This window comes from Poecilia formosa, unplaced genomic scaffold, assembly GCF_000485575.1.
Source record: "Poecilia formosa unplaced genomic scaffold, Poecilia_formosa-5.1.2 Scaffold2230, whole genome shotgun sequence".
Lineage (NCBI taxonomy): Eukaryota > Metazoa > Chordata > Actinopteri > Cyprinodontiformes > Poeciliidae > Poecilia > Poecilia formosa.
This window is the reverse complement of record NW_006802169.1, coordinates 7,742-29,654: the sequence shown is the minus strand read 5'-3', so window position 1 is coordinate 29,654 and position 21,913 is coordinate 7,742. Positions and strand designations below refer to the sequence as shown.

Sequence of the window (21,913 nt, the reverse complement as noted above, 5' to 3'; positions counted from 1 at the left end):
GTTTGTCTCTGTGTGACGGCATATCAGTGACCAGAGGTGTGTCGAGGTGTTTGCAGCTGACCTTGGTCGCTGTGCCTCCAGAGGGGGAGCTGACGCTTCTCACTCTGCTTGTCAACAAGATTAGATTCCCTGTTGGCCTGTTACACACCCCCGACATGCCGCCAAGGCGCGGCGCTATGCGGCGGCCCGGCCCTGCCGCCAACCCGCCGAGCCGTGTGTCGGTGCATGAGGCGCTGTGTGTCGTGTGTCTGGGCGTGCTGCAGTTGCAGGGTTAAGGAAGTCGGAGAGGATGTGTGCTTTCGAGCAGAAACAGAAGGAAGAAGCGGTGGGGGATCAGCGCAGCCAGCCTGAACCGCAGCTCGTGCGTGAACGCATGTGGGATCCGTGTAAACGCACGTGTGCTGCTTTCTGAGGGGCGCCGCACGCTGAGCTCTGAGCTGTGCTTACTCCTCGCCCCGGCTCATCTGCACGCTTTTACCTGCCTCCGTCTCTTCCCCGCTGGCGGATGTTGCACATTTCTGTCCTGCTGCCTTTCGGACTCCAGCTGTGAACCAGGCCAGGATCGCAGCTGGTAAACGCTCTCTGCAGCTTGTTGCAGCCGCACTTTCTTCCTCTGTTTGGTTTATTTCAGCTCCAAATTCACTTCTAGGCAGCATGAAGGTTTATTTTTACATGAAGGTCATTGCAGGACAGTTCTTGGAAAACTTCATCATAAATTCTGCATGTTTCTTTTTCGTTGAGGCATTTTTCTCGTCTCCTGAGCTGTAAATATCTACTTGGAGACATTTTGAGCTTTCAGCACGGTGATAAATATGGAGCCCTGGCAACTAGCTTTTACAGACTAAGTAAATAAGAACTGAAGTTTATAATATTTGCACATAGTTGGATAATTTGTGCAGTTTTCCAATTCCAGAAAGTACATCAAAGATTTACAAAGTAAGACTAGATAAAAAATACCCCAAATGCATTCATTTATACTTTAAAACTGATGAGACTAGAAACACACTGCTGTCCACCAGATCAAGGCTTTTTACATATTTAAACTGAGTCAAAAAGTTGCAGCTTAAAATAAATTTCCTGAGTAAAAACAGTAAAAGGCCAAAGTTTGACGTGTGCAGCAAAATTAGCATGTGCAACTTAAGGGATTTGTCTTTCAGTCTGGATTTCTCTCTAGAGGTTGGAAGCTTTCCGCCTCGCTCCTCATGCAGCTGCTGACGGTTTGTAGGATCCAGATTTCTGCTGTTCTGAGGATAAATCAACTCAGATCTGTTCATCTCAACAAACTCTGAGTTTGATGTTGAACCAGAATGGAAATTCAGAAAATTTACTGAGATTATTTGGTAGATTATGTCATGAAACCATTACTGTACAGATGAAACCAGTGATTATTCTGTTTGTGATCATTTATTTCAATAATCCAGCTTGAAATTATACATTTTGATTTTTTATTTCAAGTGTCTGTTCCTGTTAATTGTGACAGTTATGACTGACAACAAAATGAAAAAAAACATCTTTATCAACAAAACAGGTTAAACTACAAAAGGTGATTACTGAAAAGCCAGCTGTTCACAGTGCATTGTCTAAGTGTATGAACGGAAAGTTAAGTGGAAGGAAAACCTGACGTAAGAAAAGATATAAACAGAGATAACTGCAGCCTTGAGAGAATTGTGAAATAAATCCAAAGTCATTGAGGACTAATAGTTCAAACACCAAACATACATTAATGTGCCTTCATGCGCTCAGTGTTAGCGCTAGCACAGAAGCTAACACCTACAGTCTTCCTTATTCTGGGGATTCAGCCGATCAGGACCAAGGGAAAGGACTGAGCAGCCAGTCGTGTGTCAGTTAGCATTTCAGCTTCCAGGCTGCATTTTTCTTAGCAATATTTTAGATAATCTCAACAAAACCACACAAGCATTCAGCAGGTTGTAGACGACATTTCTGTATTTAATATCTTATGCAGCTGAATTTTGGGGTTTGTCATTAACAAATAACACTTTAAATGTAAAGATTTAATTTCTTTTAAATTGACTTTCCAGAGAGATTCAGGTTGATATGATGTGAATGTCTTTAGTTATGTTTCTCGGTTGACTCATGATGTCACAGAACATTTTTCAGCCTCCTGCTAATCCGGTCCAATAAAGTCACAGATCACTTGTGAGTCTGAAGGCGCCTCACTGTATAAACTGCTGAGGATTGTTGCCGAGTTGCTGTTTTAAGGAGCCTGGAACAAAAGGTTTCCTGGTCAATAGAGAGCAGCTTCAGCTCGGCTGAACAAGCCTGCTGTTTGATGCGTCAGATGTGGGAATAACAGCCCTCAGCAGCTGCTTCAAAGCCCCATCCAGACACTTTCCTTACAGTGTGACCGAGCACACTCTGAGTGTAGATCAGCCCTCAGCCGTGGCCCCAATGCTGCAGGGAGACTGGAGTGATGGAAGCAATACTTAAGCCATTAAGGCAGACAATTGGCTCAAATTGAGAGGGAGAGATAGAAAAGTAGGGAAGAGGAGGGAAAAAGGGAGGGTGATGGAGAAGCCGTGGCAGCAGTGGATCCACTCAACGACTTAATCCCAGCCCCAGGACACTCTCCTGCTGAGCTTCACACATTTCCGCAAACATGCAGTCGCACAGTAAAGCTCCTGCAATAACACCTTGTCATTCCTGGCCACAGGGGCGCTCATTCCTTCATAGTTAGGAAGAGTCGCCTCCTCCAACCACCTCAGGAGAAGATGGAGCGTGCAATCTAGACAAGATAGCTCTGTGAGCATTCGTACGCCTTCCGGCGTGAAGCTATTTATTGTGTTCGCAGGCAGAGTGAATGTTGTCCAGTGTCCTGGACGAGGAAGGCGCTCCTCTGACACTGGCTATTGTGTTGTGGCCCCTCGGACTCGCTCGGTCCCTGCAAGCCTCACAAACAGCCAACAAAGAGGGATTGTCCCCTCTTCCTGAAACATCAGCTGTGTGTGTCAGAGGGTGAAGGGATGATGCTCTGCGCTCTGAACCGCCGGCGCTCTTAAGGTCCAGTCGTCTTTTGGGAACATCAGCTTCTGATCGGGACTCAGCGACAGTTGGCGACCATTTCGTTCCTTCCCTTCCTTCCTTCCTCCCTTCTCTCCTTCCCTCTCCCACCAGCCACATCCCGGGGGCTCCCTCCCCGCCGGGGCCTGTACGATTTATCGGACAGCTTAGTGGGTAGCGGTTATTGCCCGGAGGACTGTTAGCGCGGGTTTGGCTCGTTGACTCCGCTCCCCGGTCTTGGCGTTTTTATTTGACATGTCCTTTAGGTCGTTTAAGGAATGGGGCGTTTCTGCCGAGCGCCTCGGCTCTTTCTGCAAAAGATGGATGGCCCGCGTTCAAAGGTCTGCATGTGTTTTTCTTTCCTTCCCACCCAGTCTTTCTTTATATCTCTCTGCTTTTCCCTGCTTTCTTCCTTCACTCTCACTCTGCTACTCCTGCTAAGCTTTATAATGTGGCATTAGTGTTGTCAGCGGACCAAGTCTGGGATTTGGCTTTGCTTTTCCCTCTTAAGATAATGCAATTCCTCTCTAATGCCCAGAATAACAAAAGGGAAAGTAGAGCAATAAAGCAACATGGCTATTGACTTGGTTTCATCAAATTGGTTCGTTGCCATTTTAAACAGACCACAGACTTTGATGGCTGTGTGTTTCTGTGTGTTTGCAGCCATTTGAGTCTCTTTCCTGGTGCTCTGGATGCTCTGCTGCCTTCTGCAGCCCATCAGGCTCCGTACTGAGACTCTTTCTTCATCTTTACACATCTGAACAAAGGGGACCGGCTCACGTTAGCATTCCAGACACACGGTTTGAGAAGTGTGTATTGTGAAGACGAGTGTTGTTAGTGTGTACTGGAGAAGGGTGAAACCACTTCACCTCGATTTTGTTTGCATCCCTGATGTGGAAATGCAGCTGGAGTGAATCTGACGGAGGAATCTGCTGTGCCCAAATCCCTCAGACACCCAAACCGTCGTCTGTCCACCATGAGGCCCTGCGGTCGTCACCTGCACAGCCCAGAACCAAAGATTGGAGCAGCAACTCTGCTGGGGTTTAAATGACGGCCAAGGAGCTAAGCCAGGGGGGTCCAAGTCGGTCCTGGAGGCCCGGCACCCTGCATGTTTTAGTTCTCTCCCTAGTGGTAGTAACCGTTTCCTCAGCAGGTCAGGGTTCTGCTTAGGCCTCTAACGAGCCTCATTTGATGCAGGTGTGTGAAACCAGGGAGAGACTAAAACATGCAGGATGCCGGGCCTCCAGGACCGACTTGGACCCCCCTGAGCCAAGCTCATCCAGGATAACAGTCGATCCGAGGTTTTCACCAAGTTCTTCAGTGAAATGTTAGTCCACATGGTTGTAGTCCGGTTCTGGTCGACGTCTAGCCTCGGTTTCCTGTTTGCAGCCGACAGGAAGTCAGTCAGAGTCTGCTGCTGCTGTGGCTCAACCACCAGCAGGTCGGCTGGTTGTGAAATACTAAAACAAACCAACTTCAGCACTTCTACACGCCTTGCTGCAGCCAGCTGCTGCCACGTGATTGGCTGAGTTATGGTTTGCATTAATGTGTGTACCTATTAAAGTGGCCTGTGAGTGCCTTCATGAAGCATCTCCACTTCTCTCTGTGGTTCGTATCTTTTTATGGACGAACAGCAGAAGAAACTGTGACGGTTCATGTCGCTGCTTTGTTGGCGGGTTGTAAATCGGAGGAATGAAACTGGAGTTACTGACTGGAGATCCGTCGCTGCACCGCCAGAAATCACGTTCAGCATCGGAGTGAAGCGTCAGTTTGCTGATGTCAGGTCAGTGTGTGTAGAAATTGCCGGCTTCAGGGATATCGGGCAGTAAAAGCGGAATTGAAAGCCGCCTCGCCCGGCAGTGTGGAGCCGCGAAGGAACCCGAGAGTTTTATTAGTTTGGTTCTGTCCCTGTTATGGTGTGAAGAGGCTTTTCACTCCAAATGAAACTGTTGGATTTGTTCTCCAGATCTGAGATATTTGGCTTTTTCTAAGTTTGCTGAGAACAAACGATCTCCAAGGTTCAGTGTAGGAAACCTTCGTCCTGAAGACTTTCTCCGTTTTATCCGTGTGGGAGGCTTCTCAGATCTGCTTCAGTGCCATTATTTAAAGTCTCTGCAGGTAATTGGTCTAATTCTGTCTGTTTGACCTGCAGCGATGTGGGGCGACTCTGATGGGGACTGACAGGATCCATTAGCTGGTCGGACTGAAGCAAAACTGAAACCAAGCTTCTCGTTCTGCAGTCCGTCTTTTTGACTTTTTACCACTTAAACCAGAAACTACATAAATGTGAGGAGCTGCTTTCCGACCACCAGGACCACCAATGGTCCCTCCTGTTTTATTCCTGCAGGAACTTTGACTTTTTTGTTTAATTGCTTCATATGTGACCAGCGATTTCTATGAAAACAGTTTTCTGGTGCAAAATGTGTTTTTTCCAGATCATTTAAATATTTGCTTCTTTTAGTAGTTTTGTATTTTGCTGAATTTTGGAGATCTTACTCAGAATTTAGTTGTTTGTATTTTGTTTGGTTTTGGTTTTACAAAGAAGAAAATACTTTATTAAACATCAGCATCGAATCAGGGACTTTGAAACGACTGAGTCTGTTACGAAGAATCACAAACTTTCTGATCTGTTCACTTCAGATATTGATAACTATCGAAACTTTGCTTTTTTGTCACCTTTTCTTTGCTAATATTGCAACTTTATTTTACCAATATTATGACTTTATCTTAGTCTGTTCCTGATCTTCCTCTGTAACTCAGATTCATCTGCCGTAGCCGTCATGGAGGATCCTGATGTCGCAGCTGTTGCATTCTGGGACGTGACGTTGTGTGTCTTTGCTTGTCCGACAGTAACGGCACGGCCGGGAAGATGAACGGGGCGCTGGAGCATTCGGACCAGCCGGACCCGGACGCCATCAAGATGTTTGTGGGTCAGATCCCGCGCTCCTGGTCGGAGAAGGAGCTGAAGGAGCTGTTTGAGCCGTACGGCGCTGTTTACCAGATCAACATCCTCCGGGACCGCAGCCAGAACCCTCCACAGAGCAAAGGTACACACACACACACACACACACACACTGCTGCTGGTTCTGAAGGGAAAACAGCGTTTCCATCCAAACGTGACGCAGAACCACTTTCACTTCATGGATGCTCAGTGGCTGCTGTTTAAGAGCCAATTCCAGGATGGTTAATGGCTGAACACATCATATACGTGCAAAATTACACAAGCCAGCTCATATTTTGTGGACCATTTGAAGACAAAGACGCACCCTGACAGACTCGCAGAGTCAATTGTGCGAAAACGGCGTGATTTGCTGCTATTTTCCCTCCCATTCCCTTTCTCTCTTTTTTCCTTTGATGAATTCGTCAAGTGTGAGAGCAAACAATAGAGACGGCAGCAACAAATGGGCAGACAATGGTGTTGCCATATTAACACGCGTCAAGCAGAGTGGGTGCTGATGACACTTGTGATGAGACATGGGGAGTGGGAGGAGAGACTGACAGGAGGAGAGACGTGACGCCTCCGTCCAACTGCAAACCAGATTAATCAGGAAGACGAGCAGCTTTTGCTTCCTCTTTCTGACTCAACGCCTCAAAACACAGCGTGTTCGATCCGTTTATTCACCTGCAGGGCTGCTTCTGGTTTATGGAAGGTCTTTAAACTTTCTTTGCAGAATCAGTTTAAAAATCCATGTATATAAGTATTTGCATGCTAAATATCCAGAGATTAATTTCTTACTTGATTCTTATGAACGGTTGATGAATGATTTGATTTTTTACTTACTTTGTAAAAGATGAAGCTGGAAATGAATTTAAAATAATTAAAACTCTTTTCCAATTTGATTTCTACTTAATTCAAGGTAAAAAAGGTCAATGGCTACGGAGGGCCAAATATGCCACATTCTAATAAATAATGAATAAATTATTTATACGTGTCATAGTTCAAATAAGCTATAAATAATTGATAAATTAATTTTATACCATGGTTATCAGTCATATGGTTTTATGGTTTCCTGGTGAAACTGAATGTAATTCATATTCATCTCATTTAACGTCTGATTGGTTGATGTGGGCAGAGCTTCACTTAAGCCCCGCCCACTGGATTCATGACATGAATAAATAATATGATGCATCTAATTAATAACTTTTGCATTTTCAATGCAATTAATTTGTGATAAATTGAGGGAATAATTCCAGGGTTTATTAAATGTTTGTTAGTTTTTGGCATTCTTCACCCTCCGTAGCTCAGAGAGCAGTCAGTCTGTTTATGATGCTCTGAAATTTGAAATCCAGAAATAAATTTTGGGACTTTTGCACCTCCGTAATTTGTAGGTTTTCTCCAGAAAAGAAAACAATTCAGGTTAGAAATCTTTTGTAAATATATTCTTTTGTGGAGATTGTTGTCATTTATCAGTCATTGATGATCCAGAGATCGTTTATTTATTTGATTTTGCTGTTTTTGAGCCTCAGACGGTTTCAGGAGTTTTCTAATTATCTGTGAGATGCTCACAAGTCGTAGAGACAAACAGAATAATAAGTCGGGAAATACATTTTAAAATGAGGCAAAGATATTAAGCACATGAAATTCCACACATGATTACCTTGGGAGAAGCGAAGCAGAAGTTTCCTTCAGTTCTAATAGAAAATGAAAAAAACAAGTCCTGCTTTGAAAAACTCCCAGGAATCCTAAAGACGCTGATGTAAGATTTTCTCCATTCCTCCTGTGCTTGTGAAGCGCGACGTTCTGCAGGAGGGAGACGGTAAGAAGTGATCAAACCCAACCGACAGGTGTTCAGATCCTCAGAGATGATCTGCAGACCGATCCAGTAAAACTCAAATGATCCGCCTCTGGTTGAGAAGATGTTTTCAAACTGGATCTAGTTTCCTGTTTCCTAAAAGACGCTCCCTCTCTTCCTTCCTCTGAGTCCGTTGGGCCGACGCCGGTGCAGCTCGTCGTGTTCCCTGGATGTTTGCTGTGGCCTTCAGACGGCTCCGGCTCCCCGGGTTGGGCCTCTTCCTCCCCGTCCTTCAGCTCCATCAAATCTCCTGCTCAGCCTTCAGCACCCTTGAAATGAGTTGTTTTTATGGCTGATGAGTCAAGAGCGGCGCCACCTATCATGCTTTTCATTCTTCTGCTCAAAGTGACGTTCTCTCTCTGTGCTCCTCATCTTTTCTCTGTGCTGAGAGGTGAAGGCGTTAAGAGGAAGCGTTTTGATTGAGCTCTTCTGGCCTTGTTATTCTGCTGCTGCAGCTGCTTTCTGCTAGTTAGGTAAGCCGTATAGCCTCATCTGCTGCCGCCTCTCTGCTGAAATTTCAACTGTGGCCTCCCCGGCTCCGCTCTGTTTACTTTAATTTAGCCACAGTGCTGGGCGGAAAAAAACATTTGGGGTAAATGAGCCCTCCTGGTTCCCCTCGCGCTGACCCACAGACTGTTTCGTGGTGAAGCAGCAGCTCGGATCGGCGCGAGCTCGTTAGTGTCGGTTCTGTCTGCATCCTCATTAGTGGCCTTTTCTGTCATTCCTGAAAGGAACCTGAGCAGCAAACGGATGAAACGAACACAACGTGATAAACTCTCTCTGAGGACGCTTGGACCGGAACGTGGGAAAACAAAATAAATCCTCGTTAAATTCTGGGAAATTAGTGTTGTGTGCTGGATTTGAAAATGACAGAGCTGCTTTTCTGATTTCATTCTGTGAGCAGAAGTTAATCTGATATAATCTAACTTAATAAACAAGAGATTTGGTGTGAATGGGAGAGTTATTGTTTCTGTAATGCCGGCTCACATCTCTCCAGGCGCTGCGAAGGCTTCATCCAGGAAAATAATCGTGTCAAACCTTAAAAATCACTTAGACGTGTCTCTATGCGCTTGTCGTTTTTATACCTGAAGCTGTAAAATGTTGTTTTCTCCCATCATGCAGCAGTGAAGAAACTGTTTTCCAACACGTTTCTCTGGATTTCTCTTGTTATTTTGAAGATTTTTGTGAAGCTTCTTCTGATTTGAAGCTTTGGGAGAATCAAGCTTATAAATGATTCATCGTAAACCTTCGTATTAAGTTGTTCATGGTTTTGGTCGCTTTAAGGTGTGAAAAGTCAATTGGAAAGATGAAAACTCATCCAATGAAGCATTAAAGAAAAACATATTTAAAACTTGTCAAGTTTTAATGCAAGAATTTCTTTATTTACAAATCAAGAAATCCAAAACCGTAACGATATTTTTGTCCAGAAATGGAACATAGGAGAGAAAGTTTAAAGCTAAATCTAATTAAAAACACACAGCTGAAGGAAATACATTATTAAATGTAACTTTAGTTTGAATTGGCCGTGGAGTTCCACAGGGTCCAGTTCTCGGTCCTGGTTTATGCTGATGATGTTCCCACGAGTTTCTGAATAACTCAGGTTTAGTTTTACCTTTAGCTTTAATAATAACGGCATTTCATTTATTCACATTTTCCTAAGCATATGTGGACATTGAAAGAGACAAATAAAAAATGGAAAGTACATTTTGGGAAGTTTTGGATGGGATGACGGAGTAACCAGCTGTAAAACCCTGTCAGGAAAACAGATGAAACTTTACCTCAGCCTGGTGGATGAACTCCTGGTAGGATTAGTTAAATCATGTTTTATCATTTGTTTGTATGAATCTGGGTTTGAAGAAGATCTGACCTGACTGACTTCAGATCCAGTCATGATTTCCTGATTTGAGTTTTTACTGCTATGTTTTTGTGGAGCCAAAACCCATGAAAATGTGTTAAAATTGTTATAAATGTGAAGTTTTCACCAGTTACATCAGTGTGAAATCAATCTAATGCGTAAAGTGTTAAACATGTTTCTCTACGAAAATATATTTTAATCTGACACGAAGTTCTTACCAGATGTTGGTACAAACCAACAGATCTGTCCATAAATACCGGTATGTGTAATAAAGTGGAACGGCTTAAAACCGAAAGAAAACGACTGAATTCTTCCTTCCATCAGCAAATTCACAGCAGCTGCTTCAGCAGCGACTAACGGCTGACAGAAAGTTTCTGATCATGACTTCAGTTTTCCTCCTCAACTCATTAATGCTGAACTTCCAGATGTTTTTCTGAACTTCTGGATTAGGAAGTGAAAAGACGTTTTTATTCTCTGCTCTGCTACATTATTTTGGATAAATGTAATAGATTTGCTGTTTTCTGTCGCTTCATTGAAGCCAAACTGCAAAGTATAACTTTAAATCAGATCTGGACCAGCATGGATGAAGAGGAGTAAATAAATGATTAATTAAAGGATTTAATTCCCACTGAAAGCTTTGGCTAAACTACAGTTTTCTCATCAAACCACTAAGTGGTTATCAGTGGATCAGTGTAATCCTCCACTCATTATTAATTTTGTCATCTGGTGTCTGAGAGCCTGGAAAACTAAATTCCTGCAGCAAACGCCAGTCGTTTCCGTAAAACCCAGAAATATCCGGATCGCTGCTGCGCTTCCAAAAACACAAACTTTAACTGATCTCTCTAAGCCTGTTTAGGTTAGTTAGAAGCCAAAATTAATAAACTGCGGGAGTTGATTTGGACTGAGCTTCGTTACTTTGAATAATCCCCCAGATTTTTCGGCTTGGTTCCAAAGTGTTAATTGGGTCCAACATGAAGCTGCTTTTCATCGTTGTTGGTAAAATCCCAGGTCTGGTGTGTATATGTGTGTGTTTATGCCGACGAGGAGAGGCCAGGGAATATTGGTGGCGCTTGTGTTGGTTTAATGTGTTTGGAGTTAATAACCAGATGACTGGATGAGCGGTGGAGGAAAGAGGAGTGAGTGAGAAATGGAGCAATTTGCCATTTTGTGCTGAAAGAGAGACAGAGATGCAGGGAGAGATAAAGAGAGAATGAGACAAGGAGAGCCAGAGGGGTAAACAGAAAATGGTCCTCTTGCTAAAACACAACCGTAAGCTCCATGACGGGTGTGTGTGTGTGTGCGTGTGTGTGTGTGTGTGTGTGTGTGTGTCGGGGTTTTGGCAGAGGATGTGATATGTCATTTATCTTAATGATGCACCATAGCCCACATGAGCTGCTGAGACACACACAATAAGTTTAATGTCTTCATTAAGTGGCTCTTTTCTGCACCAAATTCTTTGTGCACAGCGTGACCTGGAAATAATTCAGAAATATGGAAGTATGAAAAATTAACTGCAAGCCACATGGAAAGCAAATACATCATGGAGGGAATATTAGGATGCTGCAGATCCAGCCTGCAGGTAACGAGGAGGTGACGAATGTTTTAAAGCAGAAGAGAAAAAAGTTTTACAGGAATTAATGTGAAACTGCAAAATCTAAATTGCTTGAAGTCGATTTTTAAGATTCTAAAGATTTTACTTATTTTGGAGAATGTTTGGAATAATTTCAACATATTTTACCAAGCAGACATGTCAGATTGTCATAAAGGGCCTTAAAATAGCATTTATTGTCCAGTTGATAAGACAGTGGAGGCTTAAGGATCATCACAGTATTAACCTCACAGATTATAATTTCTCCACCGTGTCGTTTTAAAAACAACCAGGCAAACCAGAGAAATTCAAAGGTCAAGAATAAAGGAGAAATAAAGTCATAAAAACATAATTAGACCAAAAATCAGCTCTGGTTGTTTTCCTGCTGTTAAAACTAGAACTTCAGAACCTTTTGTATTAATTTCATATTGAGAAATTACAGCATGGACGATCATTTCAAAGTTTCTACAAAATGGTGAAAACAGCAGCAAGCAGGTCCTGGTACGGCTCCCAGAGGGACTCCTGATGGCACAACTGATGCTTTTCAAACAAACAATTTTTAAAACTGTTTCCATCCAACTGTTGGGCAAATTTTGAGAAAACTTAAAATGTTGCAAAGCATAATTTGAATAAATGTTGGAGCTGCGCATGACTGTAATAAACAGGAAGTGGTTGAAAATGGAGAGAGGTTTTCAGGAAGGTCGTTTTCTATCCTGTCAACTTTCTCTGGTGAAGCTTCCTGTCGTCTGGAGACGAAGAGAAAGAAACGTCATTTTAACGTAACGGTGGAAACTTCGGGTCAGAAACGTGAGGTAAACGTTCGTCAACCAACTCCATCTCCTCTTTAACTCATCCTCCCAAGATACAATTTTTTAAAAATATTTCAGGTTTGCTGTATGAAAATTGAGGGTAATATTGTTGAGCTTGTCCTTCATTTTGCTTTCTCATATCTAGCTTTTCCAATCAGATTTCTGAGCTAGTTTGTTGTTAAAACCTGCATCTCCCTGCAGAAACAAACCAGCGGATGAAATAATCTCAGACTGAACCTCAGATGTTTGACAGAAATGTTGCACAATAATCTGTTTTCAGTAATAAAACCCCAGCAGCCATAAAAACAGACTCCAGTGATGTCTGTTGGTCTGAACGTCGTCCTGCTGCCTTTAGCTGAAATGTCGTTCTGATGGGCAGAATGAAAACAGGAATCTGGTGAAAACTGCAGCCATGATTCCAGATAAACGCAGGCAGAGAGAGAATAGAGCCTCTGATTCCCGATTAGCTCGGCTCCGGTTCCGCGTCCAGAGACTCAGCAGAGCCAACCGCCTCCCTCCGCTCCGCTATGGCAACGCCGAGCGAACGGCGCTCCGTCCAAAACAATTATCTGCTCTAATGGATTCGGTTGAGTCGGGGCCGACCTGAGACGGGGGACTGATTTATTTCATTCTTTCCTAAAGCAGAGCGGCCAATTATATTGCCTTAACTAGACGTTGGCTTTTTGAGTCGGCTACCCAGGCCCAATTAGAGAGCAGCTGCAGGTGGATTTTAATGGGAGCTTTTTTTTCTGTGTGGATTTTCAGCTCATCTGTGTTTTTTTCCCGTTTCTGCTGCTGCATGGCTCAGCGACGGGGAGATTGCTGCTTGGTTATGAGTGAAGATGCTTTGTGGAGCACTGTGGGTCATCCAGACGTTGGCTTCGGTTCCCAGGAAAACGCCTCCTGTTGTCTCTGCGGTGGGGGGGCTGGTGCTGCCTCGCCAAAGTAACCAGTGGATTGTGTAGATTTGTGAAGTGCAGTGAGTTGGACCGAGTCCCGCGTTAACAGGATTAGAACGTCGGCCAAACGCCCGTCAGAGAGGCGCCATTGTTTGAAGCCCTCCACTCATCCTCTGTGTTTCTCCATCGGTAAATCTCTCCTTTATTGCGCCGTCAGATCCGGACTGCGTTCCCCGTCGTTCACTGTCACTCATTCAGGGGCCGAGCGGAGGGAGACAACCGGCGCCACCCGGAGCCCGTTAGCGTTACCGGCTGCTGGCAGCGCTAACGGCCTGCAGAGTTTACTGTGGAGGGACAGAATAAACAAGCTTTTACTGTAACTATCAAACCATTATGTAACCGTTCAAATAAAATAACCATGTTTATCAATACAAAATAAACTGAGATCTGTGAAATGTTGAGTAATTTATAATAATCAAATTTCCATAAATGTTCGCTCACATGTTGCAGCTAATGTTTCCGATTTCTGATGTTTATTTATTTAAATGCAAAATCAATCTACTCACTAAGAGTAGCAACAATATTATTATTCAAGTAAAAGAAAAAAGTAAAGTGCAGCCAAACTACTTTTATAAAGACTTTTTTCCCAAAAAGTTACTCAAATGAATGTAACCAGTAAAACCAGTAAACCCATTAATGACAGGACACGGGCCGATACAGCCGCCTCTGCTGGAGCAGTAACTGAAGTTAGCAGATCTGAAATAATCAGTGTCCAGTCCAGGGGGCCACGGCCCCTAATGCCCTCCGATGCCGCCGGCCTGGGCACTTCCCCCACACTAATACCCCCCTCCCTCTGGGCCTGCAGGGCTTTTCTCCATGTGCTGATTCAGCCTCCAACCTGCAGCTGTAATAAGACGGGAAAGAAGATTTTAACACTTAGAAATAAGAAATTATGTAAATTTTTCACACTATGGATACAGGATAATTTCATCCCCTGAGACCTGCAAATATTACTCTAATAAATCAGCTGCACAGGGAAAGATTTCCAACACTAACTGGCTTCTAAATTTTTCTGTAGATAAACGCAGCCTGAATAATTACAGCCTCGTTTTAAGAAAAGTTTTTACTTCCAGGACAATCTCAATGAAAATCTGCATGAGAAACAGAAATTATGAATCTGTTTGGATTAGCAGCAACCAGAAGAGATGCAAAATCATCAGAGGAACGTTTTTATTTTAAGTTCAGCCATTTGTTTTCTTAATAATTCATGTAAATCATGTTTTTGTTGCTTTTTGAACAATTATTCCCTCTGGTTCTGAGCAGCTGGGAGGAGTTAATATGATGCGTAACCATGGCAACAAGGTGTTTACAACTGTTAGCAACTGATTAGCATCTCAGAAACTTGCATACCACCTGAACTTTGACCGTCCTGCCAGCTATGTTGGCAGCATCATGATGTGGGGCTGCTTTCCTGCACAAAGTGGACGGGATAAAAAAAAATCCTTAAATTCACCTGAAATCTTCAGCTGGATGCAGAAACCTGGAGAACGAAACGTTTCCGGAGCTTAACTGTAAAGAAAATCCATGAATTGACCTCAAACAACCTAAAAACAAAGTGATTTAAATGAAGTGAACCTATTTTACCGGAAAGATTCAGCCAGATAAAGACCAGAGGAGGTTTAGTTTGGACCTCTGTTACTGAAACTGTCTGTATATTCAAACTCCAGTTTTTATTGCATCGTCATGAATATGGATTATTATTCTGCCTTATTCTGAGGTAAATACTGCAGACGCAGAGCGATAAACTGAGGAGTTTCTGATTGTTTCCATCTTTAAGGCTGAAGCTGCTGGAAATGTTTTATTCTCTGGACGCATCAGGAGCGTGTTTCTCTTTCTGCTTCTGTTTTTTTTAAACTAAACACCAATTACTTATCGCCACTTAAACTGCCGGCTTGAATTACTACCTTGGAGCAGATTTTTCACAATTTCAGCCGCATCATTTTCAGCAGGGGTTCATCCTATTCCAGCACAAAGGAAACAGAAGCGTTTAGCAGGGCTGTTATCAGAGCATGTGGGTCGGCCTTTATAACCTGTAAACGTTTTTCCTTTTCTCCTCTCAGCCTGAAATGAGGATTCAGTGTGGAGTGATTTAGCGTTTTGCACGGCGGCGTTCTGAATACGTGATCATAACCTGTTTATGTTTCACACATCAGAGGTCTGGGGACGCTCATCAGCTTTCTATCCACTTCTCACCTGGTTTTATTGGCTGTTTTTAAATGTTTAAAAACATGAAATAAACCCTTGTCTGGAGAGAATATGAAGAGATGAGAATCTGATGGGATTATTAGTAAAAAACGTTTTTTATTTCAATCATCCCTTTTGTGACTCGTATCATAGAGCATTAAGACCAGGCCACCAGAATGTCACTTTAATTATGAGGATATAGTTAAAATATTAGCAGAATAAAGACAGTTTTACCAGAAGAACGTCCTAAAATACAAGAAATTAAGTTGTTTCAATGAGAAAAGGCCTGGATATTTACTTTAGTTTTCATTCTCCTAAAATTAAAACTTTCTTCTCGTATTGGTCAAACTGACTTTATTCTTGTCTGACTCTAATATTTTATTGTAGGTTTGATCTGAATTCATCCTCCAAATAAACAGAAACTGTAAAACCTGCTAGTGGAACAAGATGGCCGCCCTGAACGGGAAACCCAACGAGTTCATTGGAAACAAATTAAATCTCCAAACCCAGAGTTTGGTAACTGGATTTCTGAGTAAAGTTCTTCTGGGTGTTTTTGGTTCTTGATGAACTTAAAGTTTAACTTGGTCTCTGACGGATCGGCTCATTTCCTCAAACCTCTGCTGGGACTTTCAGAGGAACCGACTGTGAACAGTTTGTCTTTTCTTATTTTGCAGCAGAACCCAGCCGAAGCCGACCCATCAGAACTTGTTCTGATGGGAACGTCAGTCGGGCTGTGAAGTGTCCACATGATTGTCCTCTCAGGCTTTGCCATCTTCTTGTCAGAGTCTGATGCTGAGCACACTCCAGCTTTACTTTTTTCAGGATTTGGTTTCCTGGGAGCAGAAAGCTTCTGACATTTGCTGCTTTGCTTCTCGGAATGACACGGTTTGACTCGATTCTGCCTCCGTCGCTTTCGGTGTTGGCTGCTTTTCTTTGATTTGCGCTGCAGATGGTAATCCTGGAACAAGATTAGCTGACCATGAAACTGCCATCTCTGCTTAGAAGGGGCATTGCCCTGTGAAAGTCTGCGTCTTTATCTCGGTGTAGAAGTGCAGCTTCTCATCAGAGTATAAATAACAGGTTTGCATTTCATTTGGTCACCTCGGGTCGCTCAAAGACAAAATAAAAGGCGGTTCCACATCATCCGTGCGCAGTGCTTTCTGATTTGTCTCCTGAGATGAAGCGGCGCTGCTGGTTTGCATGAGCATATTGTTCTTTTTTAGCTCCATCCTCCTCAGTGGCGACACCTGTGAAGGCGATGATAAAAGCCAAGCCTGACGGCGCCTGCAGAGGAAACGCAGAAAGTTGTTTTCTGCTCCGTAAATACTTAGATTTAACTTTTTTACAATAAAAACAGCAATGTAGCAGCTTGTTCAAGTCCAACAACCTGATCACCTCATCAGCAGTGATTCAGCTCTGATGGTAACGAGTCTGTCATTCATTCATTCATTCATTCATTCATTCATTCGGGTGTTTCGGAGGTGAGATGCATCTTAAAGCTGCAGGAAATGTTAATGTTTGAGGTCTGGATCTTTTTCAGCTTTCTGTGGATTTTCTCTCTTCTTTGGAATCAGCTGCTGCTTTTCTGTTATAAATGTTTGAAATGTGCACAAAAAACACAAGTTTCATTGTTTCCATTAAATGTGAAACACGATTAGAATCACATGTGAATAAGTTTAGTAAGTCGCTGCTCCACCGTCCTCCAACCACTTCCTGTCGTTTTCTTCTTCATGGGGATGTGAATAAAATGTTTCCATTGCAGTTTGGAAAATACCTTCTCATCCAAACGCTGAAACTTTTCATTGACGAGTTTTTTTGGGGGTTTTTTGTCGGTTTTTTCACTAAACAAACGTATTTTTGAAATGTGAGCGGTTCACCTCGCGTGAGAAAATAGTTCAATCGTTTAAATGAACAATTACAGAAACATACAGTAATGACTTCATTAGTCACAAAAAGCCAAATTAAAGGGCGGAGCTGCTCTTATTTTCACAAATAAACATTTTAAATGAAAAACTGTTTTCTGGAAATGTTAACCCAAGATAGACGTTATAAAAACATACTTCAATTATTTTAAAAGGGAATTTACAAAAACGCTTCCAGAGAACCACAGAAGAAAAAAACCGAAACAGAAGAGCAGGGTTGCCAGGTTGGGAAAATTTATCCTGCTTCTAAAAACATCTGATGGATTTTTAGAAAGTATTCAATCCAAAAACACCAAATTTCACCAAGTGTTGTTGGTCTAGTTTCTACTGCAAATATCTTCGTTTTATCTTATTTAAGTTATAAGTAACTTTTCAGGAGATAATAGGATCTTGATTAAAGTAAATAATTCCTTAAAATTGATTTAAAAAGTTCTAGTTCTGGCAGATTATTTGCTTTATAACATGGTAAATTGTCTTGCTATAGTGGAATTAGGATTGTTTTAAATCAACATTAAGGATTTAATATTAAACTTTATTTTTATGGGTTTTTATGAGTTAAAGTTTGCAGTAAAAAGTGGAAGAAGTGAAGGTGAATCTTTGCGCTGCAGTTAGGAATGATTTTAAGTAAAAGCTGACATATGAGGTCAGTTTGACCCATCAGGACCACCGTAGCTGCTGCTCTGTTGTTCCAGAGGCCGGATGTGTTGACAGAAACAGGTTGGGGGGGGGGAGGTCTTCGCTCAGTCAAAGGCCGCCTTTCAGCCTCCATGAAGCATTTATGAACCGGCATCTCCCTCCTCTGCTCTTTATTCTGTTCACAACCTCTTCCTCCCCCATCCCTCTTCTTCTGTGGTGCACACCCTCTGCCCTTCTTCCTCTTGTCCTCTCAGCTCGTCTTCCTGTTGTTCTCTCTCTCTCACACACACACACACACACACACACACACGCAGCAGCCTGTAATAGATTTACCCTCTCCTGGAGTTTGTGCGCTCGTCTCTGGTGTGTATTTTTTGAGAGTCCCTCTTCAACAACTCAAGCAGAGCGGATCTCGGCGCTCTGAGCCCCTCTGCCTCAGAGTAAATGTTTGTGCTGCGAGAAAAGACTCACAAAAACCGCCGGAAGAAGCATTTATGCCAGTCGGCTGCACATTTTTAGCACTTTTAAAGTGTGTTTGTGTAAATGCGACGCGTTGCTGTAGACAGACTTCTCAGATAAGCGTGTCACTCTGTGGCTCACTGCAGGGTTTTTTTTCTGCGAGCGAGTGTGCTGACTGTTAAACAGGTGGAAGTGACACGCCCGGGTGTGTAAATGTGTGTGTGTGAGGTCCGCTCCTCTGCTCTTTGATCCCCGTCCTGACAGCCCACCACCTGGGACGATCCGCCACATGCTGCATGGCTCCGAGGCGCGGCGACGGCTCGGGAATCTCAACGCGCGGCGGCGGCGGCGCTCTCCATATAGCATGCAGGGGGCATGCTATATGCTGCCAGAATCGCTAATGCTAACACCAAAAGCTAACCCTCACATGTCCAGCTCTGCAGGAAACGCCACTGGAATCGTAATTTGTGGCTAGCACCTAACACTGTTTATTGGAATTGCAAATGGCCCATCGGGGGCCAAAACATGAACACCGGTGCAATTGGAATGATAATGGTAGTAATGCTGCGGGCCGAGGCTACGCTAACGGTTCCCTGCTGGATAACATCCACTTTGCACCGAGCTGGAGGAAAACCACTAAGAGCTAATGTGGCTCCAAGGCTACAGTCTGATTAACTTTAAACCAAACACCTTGGTGAGCTTACAGTCCAGGCTTTGACTGGGCCAATATTTAACCTTCATTTCATAATTTTTTGAGCCATACAGACATAAACATGATGGAGCAGCTTTAGCCTGCTTCGTGTTGTCAGTCAGGTCCTGTTTTTATTGTTTTTAATGATTTATTTATTCCAGTTTGTCTGTGGAGGTGAACTCAGCCGTGTTATGAAGCTCGGTGGCCAAACCTTCAACTGCTGCTGTGTCGTTACTCAACAAGTTGTTGCTAGGGAACCAAAATTGGTGGAACTTACCCATCAGGTTGTTGCTAGGCAACCAAAATTGGTGGAACTTACCCATCAGGTTGTTGCTAGGGAACCAAAATTGGTGGAACTTACCCATCAGGTTGTTGCTAGGCAACCAAAGAGAGAGGAAGTTGGTTGATTCCACCAACCTAATGTCTCACTCTGGATCAGTCAGAGAATATTCTATCAGCTGTATTATCTATTGATCTCGTCTGTCGTGATATTTATTATTGATTTATTATCCAGCTTTATGTTAGATTGACTTATTTCCTTCTCCACACATCCAGTTCATGTCAGCTGTCCGTAAATGTCAACGACAGTTTGGAGAAAACACCAATCAGTTGGTTGTTCAACAATAATTGAACAATTTTCTGTTGAGTCTTTCTCATCCAATAGATGTAGACATAATCACAATACAGTACTTTAGCCTTAAAATTAACCAAAGTATGAACAAACCTAAAGAATATTAAAAATAATAAAAACACTCTAAAAACTAACTAAAGCTGACGAGTTGTGTTTTCTGTCTTATTTGAGCCTTGGTGATTATTAGAAAATATTTCTGCCTCTTGTGGTTTTTTGGTTTTTGCTTTGTTCTTATTGACTGATGGTTTTCAGCAACAGGTGGGGGAGGAGGAGCTTGTTGTGTGTGATGCTTTTTATACATTTCTAAGTCTCCATCTTGCTGATTGTCCCATTAGAAGGCGACAGGAAGTGACACGCGGTGGACTGTGTGTTAGTGGAGGTGAAGCAGACACTAAGCCCGGTGTTATCCGTGCAGTGCAGCGGCGGGCGCAGCGCGGCGCAGCACAACGCGGTGCAGCGGCATCCAGCTCAAGTCGGCGGTGCCAGGCGATGGGCCAGCTCGTCCCGCAGGACGCTGCAGGAATCCAGATCCATTTCGCTCCCAGCCTCATCACTGGGACTCTGGGACGGCAGGCGAAACCCGCTCCAGATGCTCGCTGCTGGACCGCAGGCCAGGCGTCACCGGCCATCAGAACCAGCAGCGGCTCCGTCTCGGTCCGGCTGATTTGATTTGTGTCAGAGCACAACGGGAAAACAACAAAGCAGATGTAAACAAAAGCGCTTTCTGCTCACCGCTGGACAAATAAGCACAGAAATTAACAGATGGCAAAAACTGGAGCCTCCAGAATGACGATCCGGCACCGGCTCACCTGTGGCTGCTGCGTGATGATGGGATATTTACCTCTCTAATAAAGCCAGCTCGTGTTTGATGCAACACAATCTCAGACCCACAGTGTGTAATGTTTTCTGCGCCGCATCCTCAGTCTGGATTGAAAGGAACTCCTGAGATCTTTGTATTAATTGATTCAGACAGAAGGATCTTCAGATTTTCTGGCCCAGATCAACAGACAGCCGATGTTTGCAGAAGAGCCACGCCTCTTTGTCTGGCCTAAATGTTTTCTTCCTGGGTTTTTTTGCATGAATGTGCAGATTTCTGCAGCTCTGCTCTTCCTCTCTGCAGGGACTCAGAAACCTGCTGCACTTTGCATCTTTCTGTTGGCTTTACAGGCAGAAATGATATCTAATGTTTGGGATTAAATACAATCCATCAGGTGGAGTATGGAAGGCAAACAGAGCATAAAGTGAATTAATAAATGCCCTACAGATAATATTCTATAATTAAATGTTAGATTCTTCTCAGGACATTTGTAGGTAAAAAACGGAGTACATAATTTAATCTTCAAATAAAATATGGAATAATAATTCAAAAAAATTATATTGTTAATAAAATAACTAATTATTATTAGAAATGTTATTAAAACATTTTTATTATAAATAATTTATAGTAGTAGCTAAAGTCATTATAGACATACATATAAAATATATTTATAATAAGTAATTGATAATAATAAAAATATAATACTACCATTATTACCAATATTCTAATTATTATTATTATTATCATTAAGCCATTTTTACAGCTTTTTTTCCCAGAATTTTAAGTAATTTGACCGTTTTGTAAAATTTGTCCATTTTCTGTTTTTCTTTAATTTTTACAAACATTTTGAATCTCAGTTCACAAACTGTAATATAATTGGTCCATATTTAATGTCAGAAGATAAATGCAACAGATTTCAGCCTCCTGCAGAGCGAAATGATCATTTATTTTAAGATTTGAGGCACAAACAGGCCGTAGAATCTGGAGAAGCTCTTCCTGGCTTGACCTTCATGTCTGTAATTAAATCAGGTCAGCGAAAGCATCGCTTCCTTCTGCAGCGTTCCTCTGATTGCTGCAGGATTAATGAGCAGAAAGCCGCTGCTCCAGCGTTTCTGCCTTTTATTTTGTGTTTGTGTTCCTGCGTCTCCCCGTGTGCCACTTCCTCTCGACTCGACTCATCAGGCTTTGAAACCGATCCAGAAGCCTTCTCGTCATCTCAGGCTGGATGTTTGTGTTGTTAACATTCACTCAGCGTCTGCAGGTGTCGACAGGTGATGCCAAGCAGATGAATATAGAAGCTGCTCTTTGTTGCTGATCCCTCTGCTCTCTGTGTTTCCTCTGTCTCTCCAGGCTGCTGTTTTGTCACGTTTTACACAAGGAAAGCTGCCCTTGAAGCCCAGAATGCACTGCATAACATAAAGACCTTAACAGGGGTGAGTATTTGTGTCTTGGCTTCTCCTCTTCCCACCTTTCGCTCTAATCACACACTCCCAGCAGCGCCCTGAGGCGCGATCGCCCCCGGCCTGCGTGTGTCGGGGAGATTACCTCCAT

At 43.1% G+C, this 21,913-nt stretch overlaps 1 protein-coding gene across 2 annotated transcripts; it reads left to right on the top strand.

The window, feature by feature from the left end:
* The first annotated feature begins 3,038 nt into the window (after nt 1-3,038).
* LOC103133075 (CUGBP Elav-like family member 2) lies at nt 3,039-21,882 on the top strand. 2 transcript variants are annotated; one of them, XM_016667726.1, is made up of 3 exons: nt 3,039-3,359; nt 5,869-6,065; nt 21,713-21,882. In XM_016667726.1, the coding sequence occupies exons 1-3, from the start codon at nt 3,274-3,276 to the stop codon at nt 21,865-21,867; spliced, it is 438 nt and encodes a 145-aa protein (XP_016523212.1). In that variant the 5' UTR covers nt 3,039-3,273; the 3' UTR covers nt 21,868-21,882. The 2 variants fall into 2 exon arrangements, with proteins under 2 accessions (XP_016523212.1, XP_016523213.1); XM_016667727.1 differs by lacking the exon at nt 3,039-3,359 and adding an exon at nt 4,156-4,271 and having other exon boundaries at nt 5,861-6,065.
* Nucleotides 21,883-21,913: the final 31 nt, after the last annotated feature.